The 14,487-nt window shown below is 39.9% G+C and overlaps 1 protein-coding gene across 3 annotated transcripts in view; it reads right to left on the bottom strand.

Annotated features, from left to right (window-relative positions):
- fancm (FA complementation group M) overlaps positions 1-14,487 on the bottom strand; it is a 176,952-nt gene that overhangs the window by 39,654 nt on the left and 122,811 nt on the right. For all 3 annotated transcript variants that reach the window (XM_072568442.1, XM_072568440.1, XM_072568443.1), the window contains 4 exons: positions 7,828-7,910; positions 6,071-6,136; positions 5,018-5,122; positions 1,600-1,753 (listed from right to left, as the gene is read on the bottom strand). In XM_072568442.1, the coding sequence (XP_072424543.1) occupies positions 1,600-1,753; positions 5,018-5,122; positions 6,071-6,136; positions 7,828-7,910 (408 nt within the window). The remainder of the gene's footprint in view (positions 1-1,599; positions 1,754-5,017; positions 5,123-6,070; positions 6,137-7,827; positions 7,911-14,487) is intronic.

Below are 14,487 nucleotides of genomic sequence, written 5' to 3'. Positions count from 1 at the left end.
CAGCCACGGATGATGGACTCTGGGTTTAAACTATGGGCAGCTAGGGGCATGTCATGCTTGGGTGATTTATTCGAAGGGGACACATTTATATCCTTTGACCAGTTGGCTTGAAATTTGAATTGTCCAGTATGGACCTCCTTTGTTTCTTTCAAATTAGAAACTTCACACAAAAAAAGACCACACTTCTAACTGATTCTTACAGGTGCGACATGGAGAATAGGGGGTTGAGTGCTGAGGATACATTATCTGTTAGCAACGCTCATCATCTATTGGGAGAGGGTCCCTTGGACGAGACTGAACGGCTCTGTAAGATATGGGAGAGGGAATTGGACATTGAGATCTCTTCTGAAATATGGGAGGATATCTGGAAAAATGCAACAAGGACTCGATTTACAAAGGACCCACGCCTTGCAATTGAAGATTCTCTACAAGGTCCATCTAGCCCCAGACCACCTCGCTAAATTTAAAGCGGGAACATCTCCAATGTCTCCTAAATGTAAAGTGAGCATGGGCACTCTTACTCATTGTCTTTGGTCCTGCCACAGACTGTGGGCATACTGGAATGCTATGGTAGGCGAAATAGAGGAGGTCCTGGGGACGGAGTTGGAGATGGACCCGGACCCGATATCTCTTTTTTGTGGCTTTGTTAATTCACTTTAATCAGACAGACACAAAATAAGGCTTTTCAGTATACTCACTTTTTTTTTGCCAGAAAGAACACTCTATTAGGGCGGGTGTCAGAAGATCCCCTGGGGCTGGCAGGCTGGCGTAAGCTGGTCATGGAGCACATCCCCTTGGACTTCCTTCAGACTATGGTGTACCATAAAACTGAGAATTTCTATAAGACGTGATGGCCCTTTCTGAACTACCTGGGTACAGATTTGTCCACCATACGAATAAGAAGGCTTTATATAGCTATGGCAATTCTATGTAATGAATCTGGTATCCAGAGGGGAGGAACTACAAACATATGAAGGTGTATAAATTCATGCGCTCGATGATCGAGGGCTATTGCTTTGTTTTGCTGAGCTGTGTAATGGTTATTATTATTATTACTATTGTTAAGACTTTTCTTTTGTAACTTAGTTATTAGTTGATATTTATGTAATTAACAAGTTTGTTTTTTTAATATTAGTTTGAATTGTTTGGTTTTGTATTTGTTGTAATACTCAAAAGAAAAAAAAAATTGTTTTTTCATAAAAATACATTAAAAAGAATATACAGACTTTTTCCCCCCAAAAGAGATGCACCTGGCACATTCCAGTAACTTGCACAACTTGTCTCTAATTCTGGTAAACCTACACAGTACATTCAATATGCTGTTTGACTATAATGCAACCGAAGTTAAATCTGACCATGTGCTAAATTGGTATACATACGTTAATCACTGATGTAAATGCTGGCTGAGATCATTCAACTTAACATGAAACAAATAGCAAACCTTTCTAGTTTATTTAGCTCAGCTATTCACTGGATATCAGTGAGCAGCCAGCTTTCTAACTCTTGGGGGAAAAAAAAGTTCCAAATAACATGGACATAACTATAAGTACTAACTAATGTGCTCTTAAGTTAATATTATGAATTATTGCAGAGTCTTACCACTTATAACTTGTGAAAGCGGAGATTCATCATTTATGAAACCTTTCAAAGAATCATCGTTGATATTGTCACAGTCATCTTCATCGGAGGACACATATTCAGCTCCATCCAAGGAAAGCTCAGCCTCTTCATCAAGAAACTGTCGAGCAACATGCTAAAAATAAACCAAGACAACAGTTAACTAACTAGTATTAAATTGCAAAACATTACCAACCTAACCTTCCAGATACATGCCTTGGAAAAAAGAAAGTTGAGATGCCCTGTATTAAAAAGACAACCTTTTATAGTTTGGTCATGATACTGATGCCATGAAACTGTTCTCATGCAAATTAATACACAGATATACAGACGCATGTTATCTCTTTACTTAAAAGGCTTGAACACATAATTTAGGTGGGGACATCGGATTACTTTTTTGGATGACGTGTTAATGCGTGACCCATCTGCTTGACCACGTGGATGCAAAAGATCCTACGAGTCTACTCAAACATTTTCATAGAATCAAAGGACTCCCACAGTGCACAAAGAGGATGCCACCCAGACATGCCCTACCCCCAAAACTGGGGTTTTTACCATGGCTAACCGTCAAACCTGCATATTGGACACTACAGGCAATTATTTTTTAAACATGCCCAATCCACCTAACCTGCACATCTTTGAACTGTGGGAGGAAACCGGAGCACCTGGATGAAACACACGCAGCAGTGGAGAGAACATGAAAGCTCCATACAGATGGAGACGAATCAAACCTGGGATCCTAGTGCTGTGAGGCAGCAATGCTAATCACTGTGCTGCCTTATGTGTCCCCATATCTTGGCCAACAATCAAGTAACATATCAACTGGACATCATGGGAACATTGCACAGATTGTTGCTGCATTTGCCTACACTTAAAAGCAGTTAAGACAAAAGATTTCAGGCCATCAAGAATGTGGGACGTGTCACATGTCATTTTCTTACTCTTGCAAATCTGCACAAAGAATTAGACGGGAAAAAATGCCACACTAAACATTCTGCAGAAGTTTGTAATAGTTTTCCACAATTGAATTCTTATGTCAGAAAGCGCTAAAGTTAAATTTAGTGCCTCAAGGTACTTTATTATTTAAAGTTTCCATACAAATGTAATGTGTTGTTGCAGTAATTATATGCATAGAAGATCATTTGAGTGCCAGGTTAGAATAAATCACTCCTCTCAACTTTGAATTTTTCCAGATCCAATCTTACTTCGCCCGTAACAACTTCATAATTCAAGTTACTTGGTTTTACACTGGTAAAAAGAAGCCTTGATCAATTTTGTTACAATGGCTGTCCAACTGGTTCGTTATTTAATTCAAAGTTCATGGGAAGTGGGCATCACTGCTAAGGTCAGCAATTACTGTCTGTCCCGAATTGCCTTTAGGGTGAGTGGCTTGCTAGGCCATTTCAGAAAGTAATTCAGATTCAACCAAAGAAATTGCTGGAAATTTTCAGATCTGGCAGCATTTGAGAAGAGAGAAATCAGAGTTAACGTTTCGAATCCAGTGACCCTTCTTCAGAACTGATGGTAGTTAGGAAAAGGATTTTTTTAAATGTAGAAGATAGGGTGAACACTAAATGATAAATGGAGATAGAACTCACAGAAAAAGAAAGAGTTGGACAGACAAAGCAGTGGATTTGGATCAGCCCAGGCTGATTGACTGATTTATTATCACATATATCTAAGTACAGTGAAAAGCTTTATTTAAGAGCAGTCCAGGCATAGTAAGCAAGAACATACAGATCATAAGGTAAAAAAGAAACTTGGACAAAGACATATAGGTTACATCGCACAGGGCATGCACTAGGCAAGATCAACATTAGCAAGTTAGAGTGTCCATCCATCAGTCTAATAACAGCAGGGAAGAAGCTGGCCCATGCATTCAAGCATCTCTATCTTCAGCCTGACAGAAGAGGTTGAAGGAGAGCAATACTGGGGCACAATGGGTCTTTGATGATATTGGCAGCCTTTCCGCATGTAAATGCAGTCCATGGGTGGAAGGTTGGCTTCTGTAATGGTCTGGGCTGTGTATACAAACTTCTGTAGTTTTTTGGCAGAGTAGTTGCCCTATCAGGTCGTTATGCATCCAGATACTTTGCTTTTTGTGGTGCATCTGTAAAAGTTGGTGAGGGACCTTGAGGACATGCTAAATTTCCTGAGCTGCCTTCTTGACCGTCGCATCTATGTGGGAAGTCCAGGACAGATTGTCAGTTATTGCCACTCCTAGGTATTTTACAGTCTCCACCCTCTCAACCTCAGCTGCATTAATGTAGCTAGGAGCTTCTTTCAGAAGTCAATGCTCAGTTCTTTAGTTTTGCAGAAATTGAGAGAGGGGTTATTCTCAATGCACCCCATCATCAAGCTCTCTATCTCCTTTCTGTATTCTGACTCATCGTTGTTTGATTTCTGTCCTACCACAGTCGTGTCATCAGCAAATTTGTAGATGGCATTCATTCATAATTTGGCAACAGAGTCATGGGTATACAGGGATTACATCAGGGGGCTGAGAATATATCCTTGGATGGGGGTTGGGGGGACTCTAGTGTTCAGTGCTATTGTGGAGCAGGTGCAATTGTCTATCTTCACTGCTTTTAGTCAGTGGGTCAGAAAGCTAAGGATCTAGTTGCAGAAGGTGGAGCTGAGGCAGAGGTCTCGGAGTTTTGAGGTCAATCTGGAGGGGACAATGGTGTTGAAGGCGGAGCTACAATCGATTAGCAGGCATCTGATGTAGGTGTCCTTGTTGCCTAGGTGTTCCAGGGATGAGTGTCGGGATTAATTTTTAAAACCAATCAATGTAGCATGGAACATTGACTAGCTGTGATCAGATGAGAATTGAAAACCAAAATCATACCATTTTACCATGGCTTCTATAGTAATCTTGTTTTTAATACACTCACCACTTTGTTTGCAGTTAGGGGTAGAAAATTTAACATGGTAAAGTTATTTACTCGCAACCTACAGAACAGATTATAAATCAACAGTTTAGTTATTAGTGGCTGAAGGGAAAAGTGGCTAAAGGGAAAAATGCCTTGGAATAAACATGTTCATTCTCTTATACTCAAATCTTGTGATTATTCTGTCAGAGAAGTTAGATAATTCATTCATATGAATACAGTAACTTGAAAGCAACATGATTTGCCCAAGGCAACATCTCCATGGCAGCCAATTTTTTTTAATTGCACAAATCAAATTCAAAGGTTATCAAATTCAAAAATGATAAATTCCTTAACTATCCAATAACTAATTTTGTAAAATCTTTAATTTGTTCTAAAAATATCAGGTGTTTGTACTGGTCCTGTCTGATAATAATACATCATATACCAAATCAGTGGTCTACAACTTATAAAATAGTTCAAATACTGCATAATGCAGTAATTGAATATGCAACTAAAACTGCACCTACCTCTCGCCTCCGGGATTGATGAATATTTCTAAACAATTTGGCACCATTATTATTCTTGTTTGAAGTTTCTTTAAAATCATCATCTTCACTGTCTGTGAAGCCGAACTGAGAAATTAAGCAATCCAAAGATCATGATTTAATTATTTTTTCATCCAAATGTTTAGTTGACACTTCAAAGACCAACTGCGAACGAGTGGATATTAGGAAATATTTTACTAATAAATGTAATGTCACTGCAAACTACCAGGAGCATTTCCTACAAATCAAAAGCTATAATTCTAGATCTGAAACATATTGAGTAATGGCTTCATGCAGAACCTTTTATCAAACAGCTATGTGTAGAGAATCGCAGTGTTACAGGTAATAAAAACCATCAAATCTTTGAGTATTAGTTGTTCTGAAATTTGAATAGTTGTAAATTACTGTCATATACTTACTTTAATCGCATATCTAGACTTTCAAATTGATAATGGCAACAGTTTTAAAGTAAAAGGGAAATTACATTGCATTAGCATCAGACTGAATTTCTAGAAAAAAAATGTAACTGTGTTTCATATACAGTAGCACCTCGACTTACGAACTTAATCCGTTGGCGAACTGAATCAATTTTTCCCATTGTTCGGATAGCGCAAGAATGCTTGGACAGCTGTTCACAGCGCACGCACCAAAGACGAACTGAATGAGATCACGTGGGGCCTGAGAGCTTTTGTATTCAACAAGCACGTAGCAAAGCAGAACAATGAAACCACGTGGTCGCACATGGGCTTTTTGCGTTCGTACCTTGAATTTCGTACGTACGTTGAAGCAAAATCTTATGTACAATCCTGTTCATAAACTGATTTGTTCATGAACGGAGTTATTCGTATGTCGAGGTGCTACTGTACTTCTAAGAAATATCGAGGCAAACACCCAAATATAATTAGAAAACATTCAGTGACACAGTTGACTTTAACCCCTATAATAATGAATAATGGGTTCAAATCCCAGTACCATTTCAAACCTATTCAACAGATATATACTATATGTTCCCCTAGAATTAAATTATTTACATACATTAACCATTTTCCTGGCTTTCCAGTTGGGTAAAACAGGAGAGTTGAGCTCATAGGTTAGAGTTACCTGTAACATAGAACATTTAGGTAAAAATTAAAAATTTATTGACTACTGATCACCATTGCTCATTACAAACAGCACAGGCAGGAATTTCAATCGTACATACCAAACAGTTTCAAATCCAATTTAATTATTCTTTTTCACTCTCTGGTCATTGGGGGTCTTTTGACCTATTCCTTTAGTTTCCATTGGTCACATTCCAATGGCAAATGGAAAGAAAGATAAAAAGCATCTATCTCAATTGATGTTATAAGGGTCTTTCTAACTCTGTGAAGGAAGTGCCATTCAACAGCATCAAGTCCTCAAACTACCAACAGTTCTGGTAACATAGGGCAATGTAGTGCAGCATCACAGCTGTAAATATTTCCAACTTCCAGTTTTCCTTTAAATGTGCTATTATGAACATAAATATACCTGCATTTAAATGATTTAATATCACCAATTTCATATAATTTAATGAATCTTTCCCTGCCTCACCCAAGGTGCAGTAAAGCTTCAGCTGCCAAAAACTTCATCAAACAATATCTCGAATATGTGCTTAATGTTAAATACCAAATTTTATAAAGAATGTGTTGGACGGTGAAGGGTAGAGCACCAATTAATAGTAAAATAGTATAAAGGGACTTAACAATTGCATTAAGTTGAGTTTGAAAGGTGATATAATTAAGGATTTTAAAATAAAATAATCTGATAAAATAGAGAAATTATTTTCTGATAGAAGAATTCAGAACCATTACAAACAATATTAACCCTAGAGTTAGAACATCTCAAAATAAAATCTCAAAACATCATTCATTCAAAGGATTGTGGAAACCATTAATCTGCTAAGGGCTGTAATGCTGGGCAAGTTGAAATTTCCAAAATTGAAAATGCTAGATTTTGTTTCGTTAGGCAAGACTTTAGTAGAAATAAATCGCAAGATGTGGTCATCAGCCTACTGGTAGGGATTTGGGAAAAAAGCAGATCAACAGAGTAAAAGGTACATAATTCAGCTGAATGTCTGACAAGTTCAGAGGGTCACTCCTGGTCATTGAGAGATTATACTTGGCACACAACGGAAACAGCAAAGATGCATTCAAGATTTCCTTTTCTACTTAGTATTGAACAAGGATGTCTACCCAAAACTAGCCAATATCCAAAACTAGCAATAAAATTGAGTAGAAGGATAATTTTGCCAGCTATAAGAACTGATCAGAGAATATGGTGCAGATCATCAAAAAACCTGTCCTGTGCATCGTCACAGTTAGCTACTGTGGGAGCAAATGCACAAATAGGTGTTATGTTTTTGCAAAGAAAGGATGGTTTTTAACATCCTTTGAAATCTCTCTCCAGAAGATGAAACCAAGTCCTGCCTCTTAGCAATTTGAAGGAGGTAGACCATTTCAAATGAAACCTGTTCCTATTGCTCCAAGCCAATTTTCTCCAAAGGCAGCTTGAGTGCACCTACACTCTACGATCCCTAGGTACTACAGCTGAAGGATGTTCTTGTCTATCATAGGTTTGATGATCTGTGAGTGTAGATGTTCCAGCATCACACTTAGAACTATAAATTTGTAGCACCCAAAGCACTTTCATACACAGTCTTGGTTTAAAAGAAATTACATTCATCTTAATCAAGTTTTGACATTATAAAAATGCATTTGAATTATCCTGTACAACGATGTATTTCAATGCCAGTTATCAAATAATGTACTCACTTCAGGCGATTCCAGAACACCAACTTTAATTCTTTTACAAGGTCTTCTGATAACTTCATCTTCACTCTCACTGTTGCACCCACCTGAGGAAAGCAACATTTTCCCATAAATCAGAAACAGTTAATTAATAAACATCCTGGAAATAATCACAGAAAGGTGAGGCCTAGTGGTATTATCACTACACTATTAATCCACAAACTCAGAAAATGTTGTGGGGACCCAGGTTTGAATCCCAGCACGGCAAATGGTAGAATTTGAATTCAATAAAGAAAAAATAAATCTGGAATTAAGAATTCACTGATGACCGTGAAACCAATGCCAACTGTCAGAAAATCCCATCTGGTTCACAAATGTCATTCAGGGAAGGAAATTTGCCATCCTCGCCTGCTCTGGCCTACATGCGACTCCAAACCCACAACAATCTGATTGACTCAACCGCCTTCTGAAATGGCCTAGCAAGCCATTCGGTTGTACGAATTACAAGGTCTCAAAGAAATGAAACCATAGGATCACCTGACATCCACCTAGGCACCGAAAAAGACAGTGGCAGAAACAGCCTTGTTGACCCTGCAAAGTCCTCCTAACATCTAGAGTCTAGTGCCAAAATTGGGATAGCTTTCCCATAGACTGGTAAACAATAGCCTGACATAGTCATAATCACAGAATCATGCCTTATAGAAAATGTCACAGATACCACCATCACCATCCCTGGATATATCCTGTCTCACCTGCAAGGCAGATCCAGCAGAGGTGGCCACACAGTGCTACACAGTCAGGAGGCAGTTGCTCGGTGAGTCTTCAATATTGACTCTGGAACATCATGAGGTCTTATGGCTTGAGGTTAAACGTGGGCAAGGAACCCTCCTGCTGATTAGCACAATCCATCCTTCCTCAGAGGATGAATCGATACTCCTCCATGTTGAACAACATTTGGAGGAAGCACTGAGGTTGGCACTGAGGAACACACAAAATGTATTCTGGGTAGGGGATTTCAATGTCCACCACTAAGAGTAGCTTGGCAGAAGTACTACTGATTGAGCTGATCAGGTCCTGAAAGACATAATTGCTAGACTAGGGCTGGGACAGGTGGTGAGGGAAAAACATACTTAACTTCATCCTTACCAATCTGCTAGCTGCAGATGCATCTGTCCATGATAGTATCGGTAAGAGCAACAGTTCTTGTTGAGACAAATGGGACACGCTTCAAAAATATCCAGCAACTCAAGACTGAGCATCCATGAGGTGCTGTGGGTCATTAACAGCAGCAGCATTATACTCCATCACAAATTCTAATTCATGACCCAGCATATTCCCCATTCAAGCATGAATATCAAGCCAGGGAATGAACCCTGGTTCAACAGAGTACATGAGGGCATGCCAGAACCAGCACCAGCATACCTGAAGATGAGGAGTCGACCTGGTGAAGCCACCAAACAGGACTACTTGCATACCAAAAAATATAAGCAGTAAGTAATAGAGAGAGCCACACGATCCCACAACCAACGGACCAGATCTAAGCTCTGCAGTCCTGCCACATCTAGTCATGAATGGTTATGAATGATTAAACAACTCACTGGAAGAGGCATCTTTATAAATATCCCTAAACTCAGTGACAGAAGAGCCCAGTACATCAGTGCAAAAGATAAGGCTGAAGATTTTGCAACAATCTACAGCCAGAAGTGCTGAGTGAATGATCCATCTCGGTCCCCATCCAGTAGTTCCCTGCATTACAGATACCAGGTTCTTCAGCCAATTCAATTTACTCCATGTGACATCAAAAAACACTTGGAGGCACTGGATACTGCAAAGGCTACAACATTCCGGCAACAGTCCTGAAGATTTATTCTCCAGAACTTGCCATTCCCCTAGTCAAACTCTTCCAATACAGTTATAACACTGGCATCTACTCAACAATGTGGATAACTACCCAAGTACATAAAAAGCAGGACAAATTCAACCCAGCCAATTACTGCCCGATCAGTCTACTGTCAATCATCAATAAAAGGGATGGAAAGTTTCATCAACAGTGCTATCAAACAATACCTGCTCAGCAATAACTTGCATAGTGATGATGTGGATGTGCCGGTGTTGGACTGGGGGAACACAGTCAAAAATCACATAACACCAGGTTATATTCCAACAGGTTTATTTGGAAGTACTAGCTTTCAAGGTGCTGCTCCTTCATCAGGTAGCTGTGGAGCAGGATTATAAGACACAGAATTTATTGCAAACGATTACAGTGTCATGCAACTGAATTGAACAAACCAGTGATGCCCAGTTTGGGTTCTGCCACGGCCATTCAGCTCCTGACAACTTTGGGTTCAAAAACGAACAAACAAGCTGAATTCCAGAGGTGAAGTGAGTGTGACAGCACTTGGCATCAAGGCTACGTTTGACCAGGTGTGGCATTATGGAGCTCTAGCAAAACTAGAATCACTGAGTATCACAGGGAAAACTCTCTGGAGGTTAGAGTCATACCTGACACATAGGAAGATGGTTGCGATTGCTGGAGATTAGTCATCTCAGCTCCAGGACATTTCTGCAGGAGTTCCTCAGGATCGTGTTCTAGGCCCAAACATCCTCAGCTGCCTCAATGACTTTCCCACCATCATAACATCAGAAGTACGGATGTTCGTTGATGACTGCACAATGTTCAGCACCATTCGCGATTCCTCAAACACTGAAGCGATCCATGTCCAAATACAAGATCTGGACAATATCTAGGTTTAGATTAACCAGTGGCAAGTATCATTTGTGCCACACAAATGCTAGGCTATGACCATCACTAACAAAAGACAACCTAACCACCGCTCCTTGATGTTCAATGGTATTACCAACACCAAATCCCGCACTATCAACATCATGCACGTTATCATTAATCAGAAACTCAACTGAACTCACCTCATAAATACAGCAGCTACAAGAGCTGGTCAGAGGCCAGGAATACTGTGGCGAGTAACTCACCTAACTCATCACCTACAAGCCTCAATTCAGGAGTGTGATGGAATACTCCTCACTTGTCTGGATGAGTGCAGTCACCACAACACTCAAGAAGTTTGACTCCATTCAGGACAAAGCAGCCACTTGGCTCATATGTAGCCTTATAAGCATCCACTCCCTCCACCACCAATGCTCAGTAGCAGCAGGATCTACAAGATGCACTGCAGAAATTCACCAAAGATCCTCACACAGCACTGCCCAAACTCATGACCACTTCGTGATGAAGCTGCTCCTTTAACAAGGTTAGGTTATCCTTGGTTTTTTCTTCAAGAGGTCGTAAAAACACGAGTTTTGAAAAGTCTGAGTTTGGATGGGTTTTAAGGCCAACTTGTTTACAGCTAACAGATACTGCCGCAGGCAGAAAGCTTTCAAGTTTTCCCAGCTCAGCTTTTCTCTGGTTTGGTTTCTTTTAGAAGTAGTTGTGTAGAAACACTGCTGGAATTCGAAAGCAAGCTCAGGCTGGTTCTCTTTCACTGACTCCCATCCTGTAAGAACTTGTGTTTGATTTTACCTTTTGTGCCAAGGGGTGTTTATGGAGACTGTTGCAAGTATTCTGGTTCAGCATCATTAAGAGGGATGATTTGTTGGGTTTTTGGATAGGATAAGTTATTTGATATTCAGTTTTTGTTCTGTGTGTTTCATTTGGTAATTTTATAAATACATTCTGTTTTGTTTAAAACTAAGTGGTTTGACCAACTGATTCTCTCTTGGAATACCCACCTTACACTTGCTTAAACAACTAGTAAAGTTAGGGTCTGGGCTACCTTCTTGTAAGGCTTTTTTGGGGGGGTGGTCTGGCCTAGTCCATAACAACTTCCATCTAGAAGGACAAGGGCAACAGATATACGAGAACACCACCACCTTCAAGTTCGCCTCCAAGCCAATCATCATCCTGACTTGGAAATATATCATTATTCCCTCACTGTCGCTGAGTCAAAAATCCTGAAAATCCCCCCCCTGATGACATGGTAGGTCAACCCACAGCAAGTGGACTGCAGCAGTTCAAGAAGGCAGCTCACTACCACCTTCTCAAGGGCAACTAGGGATGGGCAATAAATGTTGACCAGCCAGCATTGCCTACATCCCACAAAATGAATAAATTAAAAAAAACCTTCAAATCATACTTTTAAGTTTTAGTATTTTCATATGGAGAGCAAAGGCACCCTGGGCTTAATCTTCTTTTGATTTCTAATGCTGACAGAAACATATTAATTAACATGGATCAATCATAAGGACAAGACAGAAACGAATGTTTCTAAATATGAACAAAATGCACATATTATTTGTAACGCATGTTTCTTTTTACAGTATAATTATACCTCACTGGAATGCAAAGCAAGTTTGAATATTTAAAATGCTGCATTTATTTTTGCCAGGAGTAACTAACTCCAGCTTTTATTTGACTTCACAAGTGAGTTACTATTAATTAATGACTATTCTCACTGGACATCAACATGAAGCTATTCTCCAGCTATTTAAAGGTTTCATAGAATCATAATTACACAGCAAGGAAACCTTTGGTCCAACCAGTCCAACCTGACCAAGTACACCAATTAAACTAGTACCGCCAGTCTGCACTTGGTCCATATCCCTCGAAACATTTCCTATTCATGAACTTGTCCAAAAGTCTTTTAAATGTTGTAATGGTTCTGCATGAACCATTTTCTCTGTCAATTCATTCCACGCACAAACCACTCTGGGTAAAGACTTTGCCCCCCCCCCCGCCCCATGTTCTTTTAAAATCTTTCTCCTCTCACCGTATAAATATGCCCACAAGTTTAAAACTCCCCCATCCTAGGGAAAAGACCCTAGATATTCACTTTATCTTTGCCGCTCATGATTTTATAAACCTCAATGTCACCTCTCAATCTCCTAGGCTCCAAAGAAAAAAGTGCCGACCTTTGACCCAATTGATCAAAATCTCTTTGCAAGGATCAAGAATGTGTCAGATACGGTGCAGAATGGTCAAGGGAGAGAGGGACCAGCAGGAGGTCATTGTACACATTGGAACCAACCAGACAGGAAAGGAAAAAGGATGAGATTCTGAAAAGAAAACACAGAGTTAGGCAGGAATTTAAAGAGGTCCTCGAGAATAGTAATATCTGGATTACTCCCTGTACGACGAGCTAGTGAGGGTAGGAATAGGTGGATAAAGCAGATGAATGCATGACTGAGGAACTGATGTATGGGAGAAGGATTCACATTTTTTGGATCATTGGAATCTCTTCTGGGGTAAAAAAGTGACCTGTTCAAGAAGGATGGATTGCACCTGAATTGGAAGGGAATAATATACTGGCAGGGAGATTTGCTAGAGCTACTCAGGAGGATTTAAACTAGTAAGGTGCAGGAGTGGGACCCAGGGAGATAGTGAGGAAGAAATCAATATGAGACGGGTATAGTTGAGAACAAAGATGAGTCAAACAGTCAGGGCAGGTAGGGACAAAGCAGAGAACAACATAGGACTGATAAATTAAACTGCATTTATTTCAATGCAAGAAGCCTAACAAAGAAGGCAGAAAAACTCAGGGCATGGTTAGGAACATGGGACTGGGATATCATAGCAATTACTGAAACGTGGCTCAGGGGTGGCAGCTTAATATTCCAGGATACAAATGCTATAGGAAGGACAGAAAGGGAAGCAAGATAGGAGAGGGAGTGGCATTTTTGAGAAGGGATAGCATTACAGCCGTACTGAGGGAAGATGCTCTCAAAAATATATCCAGGAAAGTTAGTTGGGCGGAACTGAGAAACAAGAAGGGGTTGATCAAGTTCCTGAGGTTGTATTATAGACCCCCAATAGTCAGTGGGAAATTGAGAAACAAAGTTGTAAGGAAATTTCAGTTATCTGTGAGAATAATACGGTAGATATGGTAAGGGATTTTGAACTTTCCAAACTATGGGACTGCCATAGTGTTAAGGGTTTAGACGGCGAGGAATTTGCTATGTGCGTATAAGAATTTTTTCTGATTCAGTATGTGGATGTAACAACGACAGAAGGTGCAAAACCTGACCTACTCTTGGGAAATAAGGCAGGACAGTGACTGAGGTGTCAGTGGGGGAGCACTTTGGGACAATAAATCTATTAGTTTTAAAATAGTGATGGAAAATGAGAGAGTGGATATAAAAGTTGAAGCTCTAAATTGGCGGAAGGCTAATTTTGACGGAATTAGGCAAGAACTCTCAAAAGCTGATTGGGGGCAAATGTTCGCATGTAAAGGGATGGCTGGAAAATGGGAAGCCTTCAGAAATTAGGTAACTAGAGTCCAGAGACAGTATATTCCAGTTAGGGTGAAAGGAAAGGCTAGTAGGTGTAGAGCATTCTGGATTACTAGAGAAATTTGAGGGTCTGGTTAAGAAAAAGAAGGAAGCATATGTCAGGTGTAGACAGGAGAGAATGAGAGAATCCTTAGAAGAGTATAAAGCCAGTAGGAGTATACTCAAGAGGGAAATCAGGAGGGCAAAAAGGGGACATGAGATAGCTTTGGCAAATAGAGTTAAGGAGAATCCAAAGGGTTTTTACAAATACATTAAGGACAAAAGGGTAACTAGGGAGAGAATAGGGGCCCTCAAAGATCAGCAAGGCCACCTTTGTCTGGAGCCCCAGGCAATGGGGGAAATACTAAACAAGTATTTTCCGTCAATATTTACTGTGGAAAAGGA

The sequence above is a fragment of the Chiloscyllium punctatum genome, chromosome 4 (assembly GCF_047496795.1).
Source record: "Chiloscyllium punctatum isolate Juve2018m chromosome 4, sChiPun1.3, whole genome shotgun sequence".
Taxonomy (NCBI): domain Eukaryota; kingdom Metazoa; phylum Chordata; class Chondrichthyes; order Orectolobiformes; family Hemiscylliidae; genus Chiloscyllium; species Chiloscyllium punctatum.
The sequence above is the reverse complement of the archived record's forward strand: the minus strand, read 5'-3'. Positions and strand labels throughout refer to the sequence as shown.